Source organism: Ceratotherium simum, chromosome 20 (genome assembly GCF_057802395.1).
Source record: "Ceratotherium simum simum isolate JZ-2026a chromosome 20, ASM5780239v1, whole genome shotgun sequence".
Taxonomy (NCBI): Eukaryota; Metazoa; Chordata; class Mammalia; order Perissodactyla; family Rhinocerotidae; genus Ceratotherium; species Ceratotherium simum.
The window spans coordinates 26055832-26068025 of NC_141919.1; the positions used below are offsets into that span (position 1 = coordinate 26055832).

A 12194-nucleotide genomic window follows, 5' to 3' on the forward strand; every position below is an offset into this window, starting at 1 on the left:
CTAGACTGAATTCTTCTTGGTTCTGGCAATCTCAAATACATATTTTAAGTTTTGGGATGTGTTTAGCTTTAATATGTAATTGAAATTAGCTAATCTCTTATGGGTTTTATTAGTAACTGCTTCTGGCCCACCTGATCCATTCTGAACATGTTCCTAGGCTTCATAGGTCATTTCTGCCTCTGGTTAATTTTCTGATATCAGAATATACAGTTGGGGCCTATTCTCTGCTCCAAAGCCTTATTGGAGCCAATTATTCTATTGCATCTTCGCATGTTAGAGTTGGTAGCAACTTGGAGACAGGCTGAGCCCCTTACCTTACAGACAAGGAAATTCAGACGTTTGGGATTTTCTTGTCTGAGGCCACAGAGCTGACTAGATGCAGAGCCTAAACCAGGACCAGGGTCTTGCCCTACACCCTCTGCTTGCGCTGCCTGCCTTCACTGCCTCCTGATAGGTCAGCCTCCACGGTGCCGAGGAAAGGCTCTTGTTCCATTGGGAGCAAGTAAGGGAGTAATTTTCTTTCCCGTGTTGCAGTTGAGGCAACATTCACTGAATTGTTAGATAAACATGATTTGAATGTCATCCTTATACTCTATGAGGAATCTACAGATGAACAAGAAAGGACTCCAGGCTTCCTACGAGTTCTGAATGGGGAGGAAATAACAGTAACACTTGGCACAGTCTTGCCATTTAATTGTGTAGTTTGGGGTTTGTGCTGCCCCTACTCCCTTGTAGAATCACCACCTACCCTTTAACTGCCTGTGCAGTGAGCATCAGCAGGATTCTTAGGTAGTGGTTGAGTAGTTCATTTGGTTTGCTTTGGCTCAGAGTGCCACCAAGTCTAAACATTTAAACAACCATGTTAGAAAAAGATGAATGAAAAAGGCTATTTTCTTCCATAGCGTTTATACCTAAAAGAATGAGCTGAGGCCCTGGTTTGTTTTCTGTATGAGCCCAGCAGTTTCTCAGTGCTTTTTGCACAATGCATGTGATGCTAATGATGATGACGTGTAAGGTAGGTGTAAGTCTCCATGCATAAATGAGGAAAGAGGGGCTCAGAGGAGCCAGTGGCTTGTAAAAGCGCAGTCTGACATGGGAGCAGAGCCAGCCCACACCCTCAGTTGTAAGCCAGCATCCTTTCTCTTTACCAGACTGCATCGTCTACCTGGTTGCTAAGCCTCAACCAGCTTCATAGGCTCTTTCTTCTTTCCATCTGCTCAAGGTTTAATTAAACTTTTTTTTTCTGAAATAATTCTATAGGTTGACGTTCTTAGGGCAACAGCCCTCCCTCTATTGAAACAGTTTGGGATCGATGGTGAATCGTTTGAGCTAAAGGTAAGAATGTATAAATTGTTGGTTTTATGTATCTGTATAAAACATTTTCTTATCATCTTCTATAACTCTGTGTGTGTGTGCGTGTCACATTTGAAGTCACCATTTTTGAGAAGACATGGAACTCGTGAACCAAACATTACAGACTTTGAGCTGAAAGGGACGCTTTAGTAATGACAAGAGTAGCCAACAGTTATATTGCACTTACTTTGTGGTAGGCACTATTGTAAGCATTCTACATATATTAACTCCTTTACTCCTCGTAACAGCTCCATCTGTGTCACTCAGCTAATAAGTAGTGGAGCCAGGATTCTGGCCATATTGCCTTTCTAATCTAGATCAACCTGGATGCCCCTGAGAATTTTCACTATTTTCAAAATCTAGTAGAAGTAATGGAAGCATCTGTTTGCTGTTGAAAGGAATTACATCAATCCAGGGTGATAACACTGGATATCTTAAGTTGTTCATAATCTCTACTTTTCAAATTGATGTTTTTAAACAGGGGAAATGACTTCATTTTTATTTAATAATATAGAGTTTTGATAGATCAGTAAATTGCATAGGAGAAGAAATGGGTTCCTGATGGTTAAGAAATGGGATTAGCTCATGAACTAGATCAGTCTCTCATTTTAAGGATGAAGAAATAGGTCCAGGTGGTAGAGGGACCTTGCCTGACTTTGACTGGGACATGGCTGGCTCTGTGTCTGCTGATCTCTCTGACTCACCATGGGATGTCCTTGCTCAGCGTGTGCCCTCTGGGAGCTAACATAAGGTGCTGTTAATCTTGAAGGGATGGACAAGTTGAATGTGAAAGAGCTATCTGCTCTCTAAGGAAGAGCCCCTGGGTGTATCCTTACTGGGTTGGTTGTCATCCACTCTTGGCTACACCCTTGCCTCTACTTTCTCACCACGTGTGCAGATTGTGCGACGGGGAATGCCGCCTGGAGGAGGAGGTGAAGTGTTTTTCTCATGTCCTGTAAGGAAGGTCCTGAAGCCCATCCAGCTCACAGATCCAGGAAAAATCAAACGTATCAGAGGAATGGCGTATCCTTTGCATTTTGTTCATATTTCTTATTTTTGTCTCTCCTCACTAAGATGAGAATGACTCATAACAACTTTACTTCTTCCCAGGGTTATTTATGTTTTAGAGAACAATCTTGGAAAAGTCTTAACAGTGAAATTGTAATTGTTGGCTGAAATAAGATGCTTTATTGTCTGCCTCACCGTGACTAGACTGATGGATTCATTTTCTTTTTTAGTTAACACTTAAGCAAATGGCTCTCATGTATGTGATGGTTTGGGGGCCGCCAATGCACTGCAGTCCCTCCCTCAGTAGAGCTCATCATCTGATGAAGGAAACAAATATGCAAACACATAGTTCTGATATAATGTGTAAAATGATATAGACATGTGCAGTGGGCTGGGGGAGCTAAAGAGTAGAGAGTGGCTAATTTTATCTGAAGGATGTAGGAGGACTGGAATAATCTTTCCTAATTATTAAGTGGTTATTCTGCATGCACTTTGATAATCACTTTATATACTTAATATATTTTTATTTATTTTTTAAAATCTAATTTATTGAGGCATGATTGACGTCCAAAAAGCTGTACATATTTAATTTATACAACTTGATGTGTTTTGAAATAAGTATACTCCTGTGAGACACAATGAATGCCATAAATATATCCATCACCTCCAGAAGTTTCCTCTTGCCCTCTTTTTTGTTGTTGTTGTTGTTCTTTGGGATAATACTTAACATGAGATCTACCCTCTTAGCAAATTTTTAAATACACAATACGGTATTATTAACTATAGGTATTATGATGTACAGTGGATCTCTAGGACTTATTCATCTTGTATGACTGAAACTTTATACCCTTTTTTTTTTTTAAATGGTAAGGAAGATTGGCCCTGAGCTAACATCTGTTGCCAATCTTTGTCTTTTTGCTTGAGCAGGGTTGTCCTTGAGCTAACATCTGTGCCAGTCTTCCTCTATTTTGTATGTGGGACACTGCCACAACATGGCTTGATCAGCAGTGTGTAGGTCTGCGCCCAGGATCCAAACCCACGAACTCCGGGCCGCCGAAGCGGAGTGTGCGAGCTTAGCCACTATGCGACTGGGCTGGCCCCAAAACTTTGTACCCTTTGACCAACACATTTCCCATTTCCTCCTCCCTCTAGCCACTAGCAGCTACCATTCTACTTTCTGCCTTTATGAGTTTTGACTATTTTAGATTCCTCATATAAGTGGGATCATGTAGTTTTCTTCTTCAATGTCTGCCTTATTTTGCTTAGCACAGTGTCCTCCAGGTTCACCACTGTTGTCACAAATGACAGAGTTTCCTTTTTAAATGCTGAGTAATACTACATTGTATGTAACTAACACATTTTCTTTATCCATTCATCTGTTGATGGACATTTAGGTTGCTTCTGTGTCTTGGCTATTGTGAACAATGCTGAAAGGAACATGGGAGTGTGTATATCTCTTAGGATCCTGATTTCAATTCCTTTGTATATATACCTAAAACTGAGATTGCTGGATCATGGTAGTCTCATTTTTAATTTCTTGAGGAACCTCCGTACTATTTTCCATAGTGGCTGTACCAATTTATATTCCTACCAACAGAGTATAGGGGATCCCTTTTCTCCACACCCTTGCCAACACTTATCTTTTGTTTTTTTGATAATAGCCATTCTAACAGGTTGAAGTGACATCTCATTGTGGTTTTTACTTGTGTTTCCCTGATTATTACTGATATTGAGCACCTTTTCAGGTACCTATTGGCCATTGTATGTCGTCTTTGGAGAATAGTCTATTCAGGTCCTTTGCCCATTTTTAAATCAGGTTGTTGTTTTGCTATGGAGTTATATGAGTGCCTTATATATTTTGGATTTTAGCTCTTTATCAGATATATGATTTGCAAATATTTTCTCTCATTCCATAGGTTGCCTTTTCACTTTGTTGATTGTTTCCTTTGCTGTACAGAAGTTGATGTAATTTCATTTGTCTATTTTTGCTTTTGTTGCCTGTGTTTTTGTTGTCATATCCAAGAAATCATTGCCAAGGCTAAGAAACTTTTCCCTTGGGTTTTCTTCTAGGAGTTTTATGGTTTCAAGTTTTTGTCTTTAATCCATTTTGAGTTGATTTTTGTATATGGTATAAGATAAGAGTCCAATTTCATTCTTTTTGTGTGTAGATATCCAGTTTTCCCAATACTCTTTATTAAAGAGACTATCTTTTCCACATTGTGTATTCTTGGCACACTTGTGAAAGATCAGTTGACCAGATATGCATAGATTCTGTTCCATTGATCTCTATGTTTTTTTATGCTTGTACCGTGCTGTTTTGATTACTGTAGCTTGGTAATATATTTTGAAATAGGGCACTGTGATGCCTCTAACTTTGTTCTTCTTGCTCAGAATTGCTTTGGCTATTCAGAATCTTTTGTGCTTCCTTATAAATTTTAGGATTGTTTTTTCTATTTCTGTAAAAAGTATCATTGGGATTTTGATAGGGATTGCCTTGAATCTATAGATTGCTTTGGGTAGTATGGATATTTTAACAATATTAATTCTTCCAATCCATGAGTGTGGAATGTCTGTCCATTTATTTGTCTTTTTAAATTTCTTTCATCAATGTTTTATAGTTTTTTTGTATACAAGTCTTTCACCTCATTGGTCAAGTGTATTCCTAAGTATTTAAATATTTTTGATGCTATTGTAAATAGGATTGTTTTTTGATTTCCTTTTCAGATAGTTTGTTTTTTGTACATAGAAATGTAACTGATTTTTGTATGTTGATTTTGTATCCTGAAACTTTACTGAATTCATTTATTGGTTCTAATAGTTTTTTTTTGTGTGTGGAGTCTTTAGGGTTTTCTTTATATAAGATCATGTCATCTGCAAACACAGAGAATTTTACTTCTTCTTTTCTATTTTGGATGCCCTTTTTGTCTTTTTCTTGCCTAATTGCTCTGGCTAGGACATCTAGTACTATGTTGAATACATGTGGTACAAGAGTGGGCATCTTTGCCTTGTTTCACTTCTTAGAGGAAAAGCTTTCAGTTTTTCACCACTGACTAGGATGTTAGCTATGGGCTGTCTTTATTGTGTTGAGGTAAGTTTCTTCTATACTTAATTTGTTGAGACTTTTTTTTTATCATCAAAGAGTGTTGAATTTTGTCATATGCTTTTTCTACATTTATTGAGATGATCACGTGATTTTTATCCTTCATTCTGTTAATGTGGTGTATCACATTGGTTGATTTGCATATGTTGAACCATCCTTGCATCCCAGGGATAAATCCCACTTGGTCATGGTGTATGATTCTTTCAATCTGCTGTTGAATTTGATCTGCTAATATTTTGTTGAGGATTGTTGTCTTCATATTCATCAGGGATATTGGCCTGTAGTTTTGTTTTCTTTTTTTGTGTGTGTGTGAGGAATATCAGCCCTGAGCTAACATCCATGCCAATCCTCTTCTTTTTGCTGAGGGGGACCGGCCCTGAGCTAACATCTATTGCTAATCCTCCTCCCCCCACCTTTTTTTTTCCTTTTCTCCCCAAAGCCCCAGTAGATAGTTGTACATCATAGTTGCACATCCCTCTAGTTGCTGTACGTGGGTTGCTGCCTCAGCATGGCCAGACAAGCGGTGAGTCGGTGCACGCCCGGGATCTGAACCTGGGCCGCCAGTAGTGGAGCGCATGTACTTAACCGCTAAGCCACGGGGCCGGCCTCTGGTTTTGTTTTCTTGTAATGTTTTTGTTTGGCTTTGGTACCAGGGTGGTGCCAGCCTCATAACGTGAATTCTGAAGTGTTACTTCTTCAATTTTTTGGAAGTTTAAGGGTTGGTATTAATTCTTTAAATGTTTGGTAGAATTCACCAGTGAGATCATCTGGTCCTGCGCTTTTCTTTGTTGGGAGGTTTTTGATTACTTCTTCACTCTCCATACTTGTTATTGGTCTGTTCAAGTTCTCTAGTCTTGATTCAGTCTTGGTAGGTTTTATGTTTCTAGGAATTTATTCATTTCTTTACGTTGTCCATTTTGTTGACATATAATTGTTTATAATAGTCCCTTATGATCTTTTTTTATTTCTGTGGCATCAGTTGTAATGTCTCCTCTTTCATTTCTGATTTTCTTTCTTTGAGTCTTCTCTCTTTTATTCTTAGTCTAAGGGTTTGTCAATTTTGTTTATTTTTTCATGAAACCAACTCTTAGTTACGTCAATTTTTTCTACTGTTTTTCTATTTTCTATTTTATTTATTTCTGGTCTAATCTTTATTATTTCTTTCTTTCTGCTAACTTTGAGTTTAATTTGTTCTTCTTTTTCTAGTTTCTTGAGGTGTAAAGTTATTTTTTTTGAGATCTTTCTTTTTTTGTAGAAAGGATGTAGGCATTTATCACTGTAAACTTCTCTCGTAGTATTGCTTTTGCTGCATCCCATAAGTTTTGGTATCTTGTGTTTTCATTTGTCTCTGTGTATTTTCTAATTTTCCTTTTGATTTCTTCTTTGACCCAATGTTTGTTCAAGAATGTGTTGTTTAATTTTTGCATATTTGTGAATTTTCTTGGTTCTTTTTTCCTGCTATTAATATCTAGTTTCATTCCATTGTGGTTGGAAAAAAATACTTGAGGTGATTTCAGTCTTAAACTTGTTAAGATTTGTTTTGTGACCTAGCATGTGATCCTGGAGAATGTTTTGTGTGCATTTGAGAAGAATATGTATTCTGCTACTATTGGGTAGAATTCTGTATGTCTCTTAGGTCCATTTGGTCTATAATGTTGTTCAAGTCTGCTGTTTACTTATTGATTTTCATTCTGGATGTTCTTTTTATTATTTAAAGTGGGGTATTGAAGTGTCCTACTATTATTCTATTGCCATCTGTTTCTCCTTTCAAATCTGTCAGTTTGCTTTATAGATTTAGGTGCTCTGATATTGAGTGCATATGTGTTTATAATTGTTATATCTTCCTGTTGAATTGACTCTTTTATCGCTATATAGTGACCTTTGTCTCTTTAAAGTCGTTTTTGATTTAAAGTCTATTTTGTATGATATAAGTATAGTCACTCTTGCTCTCTTTTGGTTACCATTTGCATAGAATATGTTTTTCCGTCCTTTCACTTTCGGCCTATATATGTCCTTAAATCTAAAGTGAGTGTCTTGTAGACAGCATATAGTTGGATCTTGTTGTTTTATCCATTCATCCCCTCTATGTCTTTTGGGGAGTTTAATCCATTTGCATTTTATATGCTTTATTTTTAAGCCTCAAAGTGACTGAGTTCACTTACATCCTGTTTTGCAGATGGAGAAATTGAGGCTTCAGAAACTCAAAGAATTTGCTCCAAATCACATTGCTTATAATGACAGAGCTGGGATTTGAACCCATTGTGTCTAACTCTGCAGCCGTTGCTTTTAACTTCTGCTTTTTCCTATATAAAGGAGAGGACATTGGATTGAACCTTGAAGCATAGAGGCTTGTGAAGTGGAGCAAGGCAGAAGTGCTTCTGGCAGAAAAGTGGGCCTGTGTAGAGGTAGCAGGGCACAGTGGTTCTGGGGAGCGGCAAGCCATGTGGTTGGCCCAAATGCAGGTTGGTCAGTGGTGTTTGGCAATAGAAGATGGGACGTGAAAGACAGGTAGGAGCCAATGAAGACTGAAGTTGTTCTTCCTTCCAAAGTTAGCAGTTTTTTTCTAGAGAACGAATTTGCATATTAAGAGGACAACTCTGGTAGTACCAAAATAATATTTGGCTGCTTTGGCTTATTGTAGAAATTTTGGAAGGTACAAGTTAAAAAAGAAATCTTGTCACCTAATGGTAACCACTTAGAGGCAAAGATAACAGGGAATTATTGTGCCCTAAAGAGAGATAGTGAGGATAACAGCTGGAGGACAGGTGAAGGCTGCTAGTTTATAGAGGTCCTAGAGGCAGGATGGATAGGATGCAGTAATCACCTGGGTCTGTGATAGAGGAATAGGGAGTCTTTGAGGATGATTTTTGATGTTTCTCACTTAGGCACCTGGGTAGAGAGGTTTTGTTCTGATAGTAGCTATAAACGTTTGGGGTAGGAGGTGGTGAAGATAAGTTCAATTTTATTCACGTTGGGTTTGAGGGTCCTTCAAGATGGTGACAGGGATATAAGTCTAGAAAGGAAGTTGGAAATGTAGATCTGTAACTTAGGGGTAATGTGAAAGCTAGAAATGAATGATTTGGAGTCAGCTACCACGTAGAATGCAAAGAGAGGAGGATGGAACCCTGAGAAGCCACTAAGACTTGAAAGCAAAAGCAAAGTAAGTGTTCCCAGGAAAGGAGACTAGGGAAAGTCAGAGTTGACAGGAGAACAAAGATAACGCAGCTTCTTGGAAGCCCGGGTCAAGGCCTTAAAGAGCCAGCCAAGAGGAATCAGCATTAGAGTGGGAGACAAGCTGAGGAACTCACAGCAGGCTGCCACTGAAGCCCCTGAGAGGAGCTTTTTGTGGAGAGTGGTAGAGACAGAGGCCAGATAACTAGTTCTGGGTTATGGAGTGACTGGGAGGTAAGTGGTGAAGTGTGGAGGCCACTCTTTCAAGAATCTTGACAGGAAAGAGAAGTAGAAAGAAAGATAATGTGGTAACTTGATGAAGAGATAATTGAGAGGATATCCTCTCTTTTTAAAAAAAAAAGGTTGGTAATGATTTGAGGGGTTTTTCGTTTGTTTTTGGTTTTTTTTCGCTGATGAAGATTTACCCTGAGATAACATCTGTTGCCAGTCTTCCTCTTTATGCTTAAGGAAGATTCGTCATGAGCTAACATCTGTGCCAGTCTTCCTCTGTTTTGTATGTGGGTTGCTGCCACGGCATAGCCGCTGACGAGTAGTGTAGGTTCATGCCTGGAACCGAACCCAGGCCACTGAAGCGGAGTGCACCGAACTTCACCGCTAGGCCATAGGGCTGGCCCTGATTTGAGTATTTTTGTAGGTTTGGTAAAGGAGATTTAAGTATGAGAGAGAGAGACTGATGAAGCAAGGTAACAAGGTGATTAAAGCACAGGTGCAGGAGTCAAACAGATGTGGGTTCTGATTCTGGCTTTGCCATTCACTGATGGTTAGATTTGGGCCCCACTCTTTGGTTGACTCATTTATCACTGGGCCCATCATACCTACTGCACCTGTAATGAAGGTTAAATGAGGTAATAGCTGTGTAGTACGAGGCACTGGGCTGGTTTATAAGTAAGCATTTGGTCAGTTGTAACTGCTGTTATTTTTGTTACTACTTGGGAGTGGATGGGTTGAAGATGGCAGGTATATGTAAGGACAGCTGTAGATTGAGCTGTCTGGAGGTGATTGGAAGGGGTTGGGAGGAGTTTTCAATTTTCACTGAGTTAGAATGGAATCAAGGATAAGGGGATTGGCAGGGGTATGATAAGGGAGTATGACAAGGATGATAAAGATGTGCTGTCAGAGGGGGGCGTAGTAACTAAAGATAAGAAAAAGGCTGTGGGACAGCACTAAGGGCTCAGCTGAAGCTGAAACTTTATCATGGTGCCAGCTGCGTGGCTGGGTGGCCGCGTGCAGCAGCAGCTGGCAGCCTAGAGGGAGGGGTAGAGAAGACAAGAGGGCCAGTTTCATCCAGGGGTGGGTGCAATTGACAGGGTGAGTGAGTAGTGCAGGAGGATGGGTCAGAGGGGGGTATTGGTGAGGGTGTCATTGAAGTGATGGCTGGCACGCTCCCTACTGAGTAATGTAGCAGGAGCTCACTAGCCTAGAGAAAGCATGTGGTCAAGGGATTGGAAACCTTAACAGGTTTAAAGATCGAGCCTAGTGGAAGTAGATATGTGTGCTGTGTAGAAGAACAAGAAATTGTGTTTAGGGAATTCTGTTTTGGGGGTTCAGATATTAAAAGTGGTAAAATTCTAGGTGCCGACAGGATCTGGGTAAGGACAGGTGTCGGAGGCCAGGGGGCTGGCTGGGGTTGGGTGATGGCTTTCCCAGTGGGAGTTTGACCAAGTGGGGTAGACCAGGATGTCTTTTGTCAGGGGTGGGGTAGGCGCTTAAAGTCAAATTTTGTATTTCTCAGGAGGTTTTGGGGCGGTCTTGCTTGGAGGAAGAGAAGTGTGGAGTGGACTAACTTTTCAGAGGCCTTGATTAGGTTGAAACAGTAAGTGGTGAGGAACATGGAAAAATGCAGGCCACGTAGCCATGGGGCAGAGGGAGCGATGGTTGAGGTAAAAGATCAAACTTGAGGTGCAGCCTGAAGTTCTTTATAGGGATTGTCAAGAACAGAGGAATTTATAACAAAGGTCCTCTGGATTATGGTCTGTTCTCTGCATGACTGTCCTGGGGCCCACCTAGGGCTAAGTCCTGTATAAATGAGGAGAGAATGGGCAGGTAGAGGAGAAATGATTCCTGTCTTTGGAGCTCCCAGGTTGATGGATAATTAAATTGACTTCCTAAGGTGATGTTCAACTCTAATATTCTCTGATTCTGAGGAGGTAGAAACAAGTTATAGAGAAATGGAAATGCAATGTGAGTAGGTGGGTTTGCTTTTTCTTTTTTCTTTTTTTTAACCAAGTATGCCTTTTTGACTTGACCCATGTCAGTTACATATAGCTTGACCTCATTCTGATTAACAGGTGCATTGTATTTCACCATATAAAGAACCCCGAATTAAACCCTGTTGATGGCCATTGAGTTGTCTTCTGTCTTTCACCGTTGCCAAAATGCTGCGATTGATGGCCTTGTACATGAAATCCTACACGTTCTCAGGACTATTTCAGTTTGTTTTTTCTCACTTGAGATTTGTTTCCTTAATGCTGTCTTGTGGCATTGAACTCTGCTTAAAATCCATTCTCTATAGTCTGGAAATGTGATTTCTGGGGTGTGCTCTGTTTGTTTTGACACAAGCCTGTGGTAACAACATGGGTTTCACAGAGGCCGTTACACTGGGGTCCCACCTGTACTGTCTCTACTGGGTGTGCAAAACCTCATGAGTAAGCCTTTGATGATGGCGCTGGGAAATGGGGAAGCCTCGAGGTTGTACAGGGTTTTACATAAAAGCTGAAAGAGCTGTTGTGCCTTGGGCCTGGGGTGTAACTTTGTTCCTCCCTGGCTTCTCTCTGGTGCTCTTCAATCTTCCTTATAGAGAATCTGAGCCAGAAAGACATTGGTGAGGTCCCAAGCCCCTCCCCTTCCTTGATGCTGGGGATAGGACACTTGAACCCTCCCTAGATATGTCTCTGACTTGCAAAGCCGCCTTCTAAACTCCCCGGGAAAGTCAGCACAGCGCCCTTGCTCAGATCTCTGCAAACCAAAGGTTCCAGCCGCTGGTCTGCAGAGCTGCCCATTTCACAAACACCTCAAAGGAATGTGGGTTTGAATTGAGATCACCTTCTTGGCCAGTTTTGGCGCCGGGGAAAAAAGAGCCTCCTTTGGAAAAAGCTTTAGCTGGTTTTGTGGTTTTTTACTTGCAAGGCTGGTTAACTGTTGGGCTGAGCTTAGAGGTTGTACTCCCCATAGGAGGGCTCGAATCGGGAGAACTAGCCCTGCTTTCTTGTGTGCGTTTGTGGTTTTAACTGAACTACCCCGCAAAGTGCATCTTTCCCCTCTCTGACTGACTGGCCAGGGCCTGGCACAGAACTGGTGTTGGTTCCTGCCAGCAACTGTGACTGGACAGTGTGGTTACCTTTTATTTAAGGCCACCCACTCTCATTCTCTCCCCGCCCCCGTCTGATGTGGGGCGAGAGAGAAAGGAACACTCTGTTTTAGTTTTGTGGTGCTGTCCCAGTAGCGCATGATTTGGTACAAAAGAGTTAAGTGAAAAAGCTGGGGTGGAGGCAGAATAAGAGGCTGGAGTGTGAGTTGAAATTTGTGGTACCATTGGGTTTCC

The 12194-nt window shown here is 40.7% G+C and overlaps 1 protein-coding gene across 2 annotated transcripts in view; it reads left to right on the plus strand.

Annotated features, from left to right (window-relative positions):
* RCL1 (RNA terminal phosphate cyclase like 1) overlaps window positions 1–12194 on the plus strand; it is a 56555-nt gene that overhangs the window by 22225 nt on the left and 22136 nt on the right. For both annotated transcript variants that reach the window (XR_015555433.1, XM_004440667.3), the window contains exons 4-5: window positions 1261–1335; window positions 2252–2376. Coding sequence is in view for 1 of the 2 variants with exons in the window: in XM_004440667.3 (XP_004440724.1) it covers window positions 1261–1335; window positions 2252–2376 (200 nt within the window). In the remaining variant the exon portion in view is untranslated. The remainder of the gene's footprint in view (window positions 1–1260; window positions 1336–2251; window positions 2377–12194) is intronic.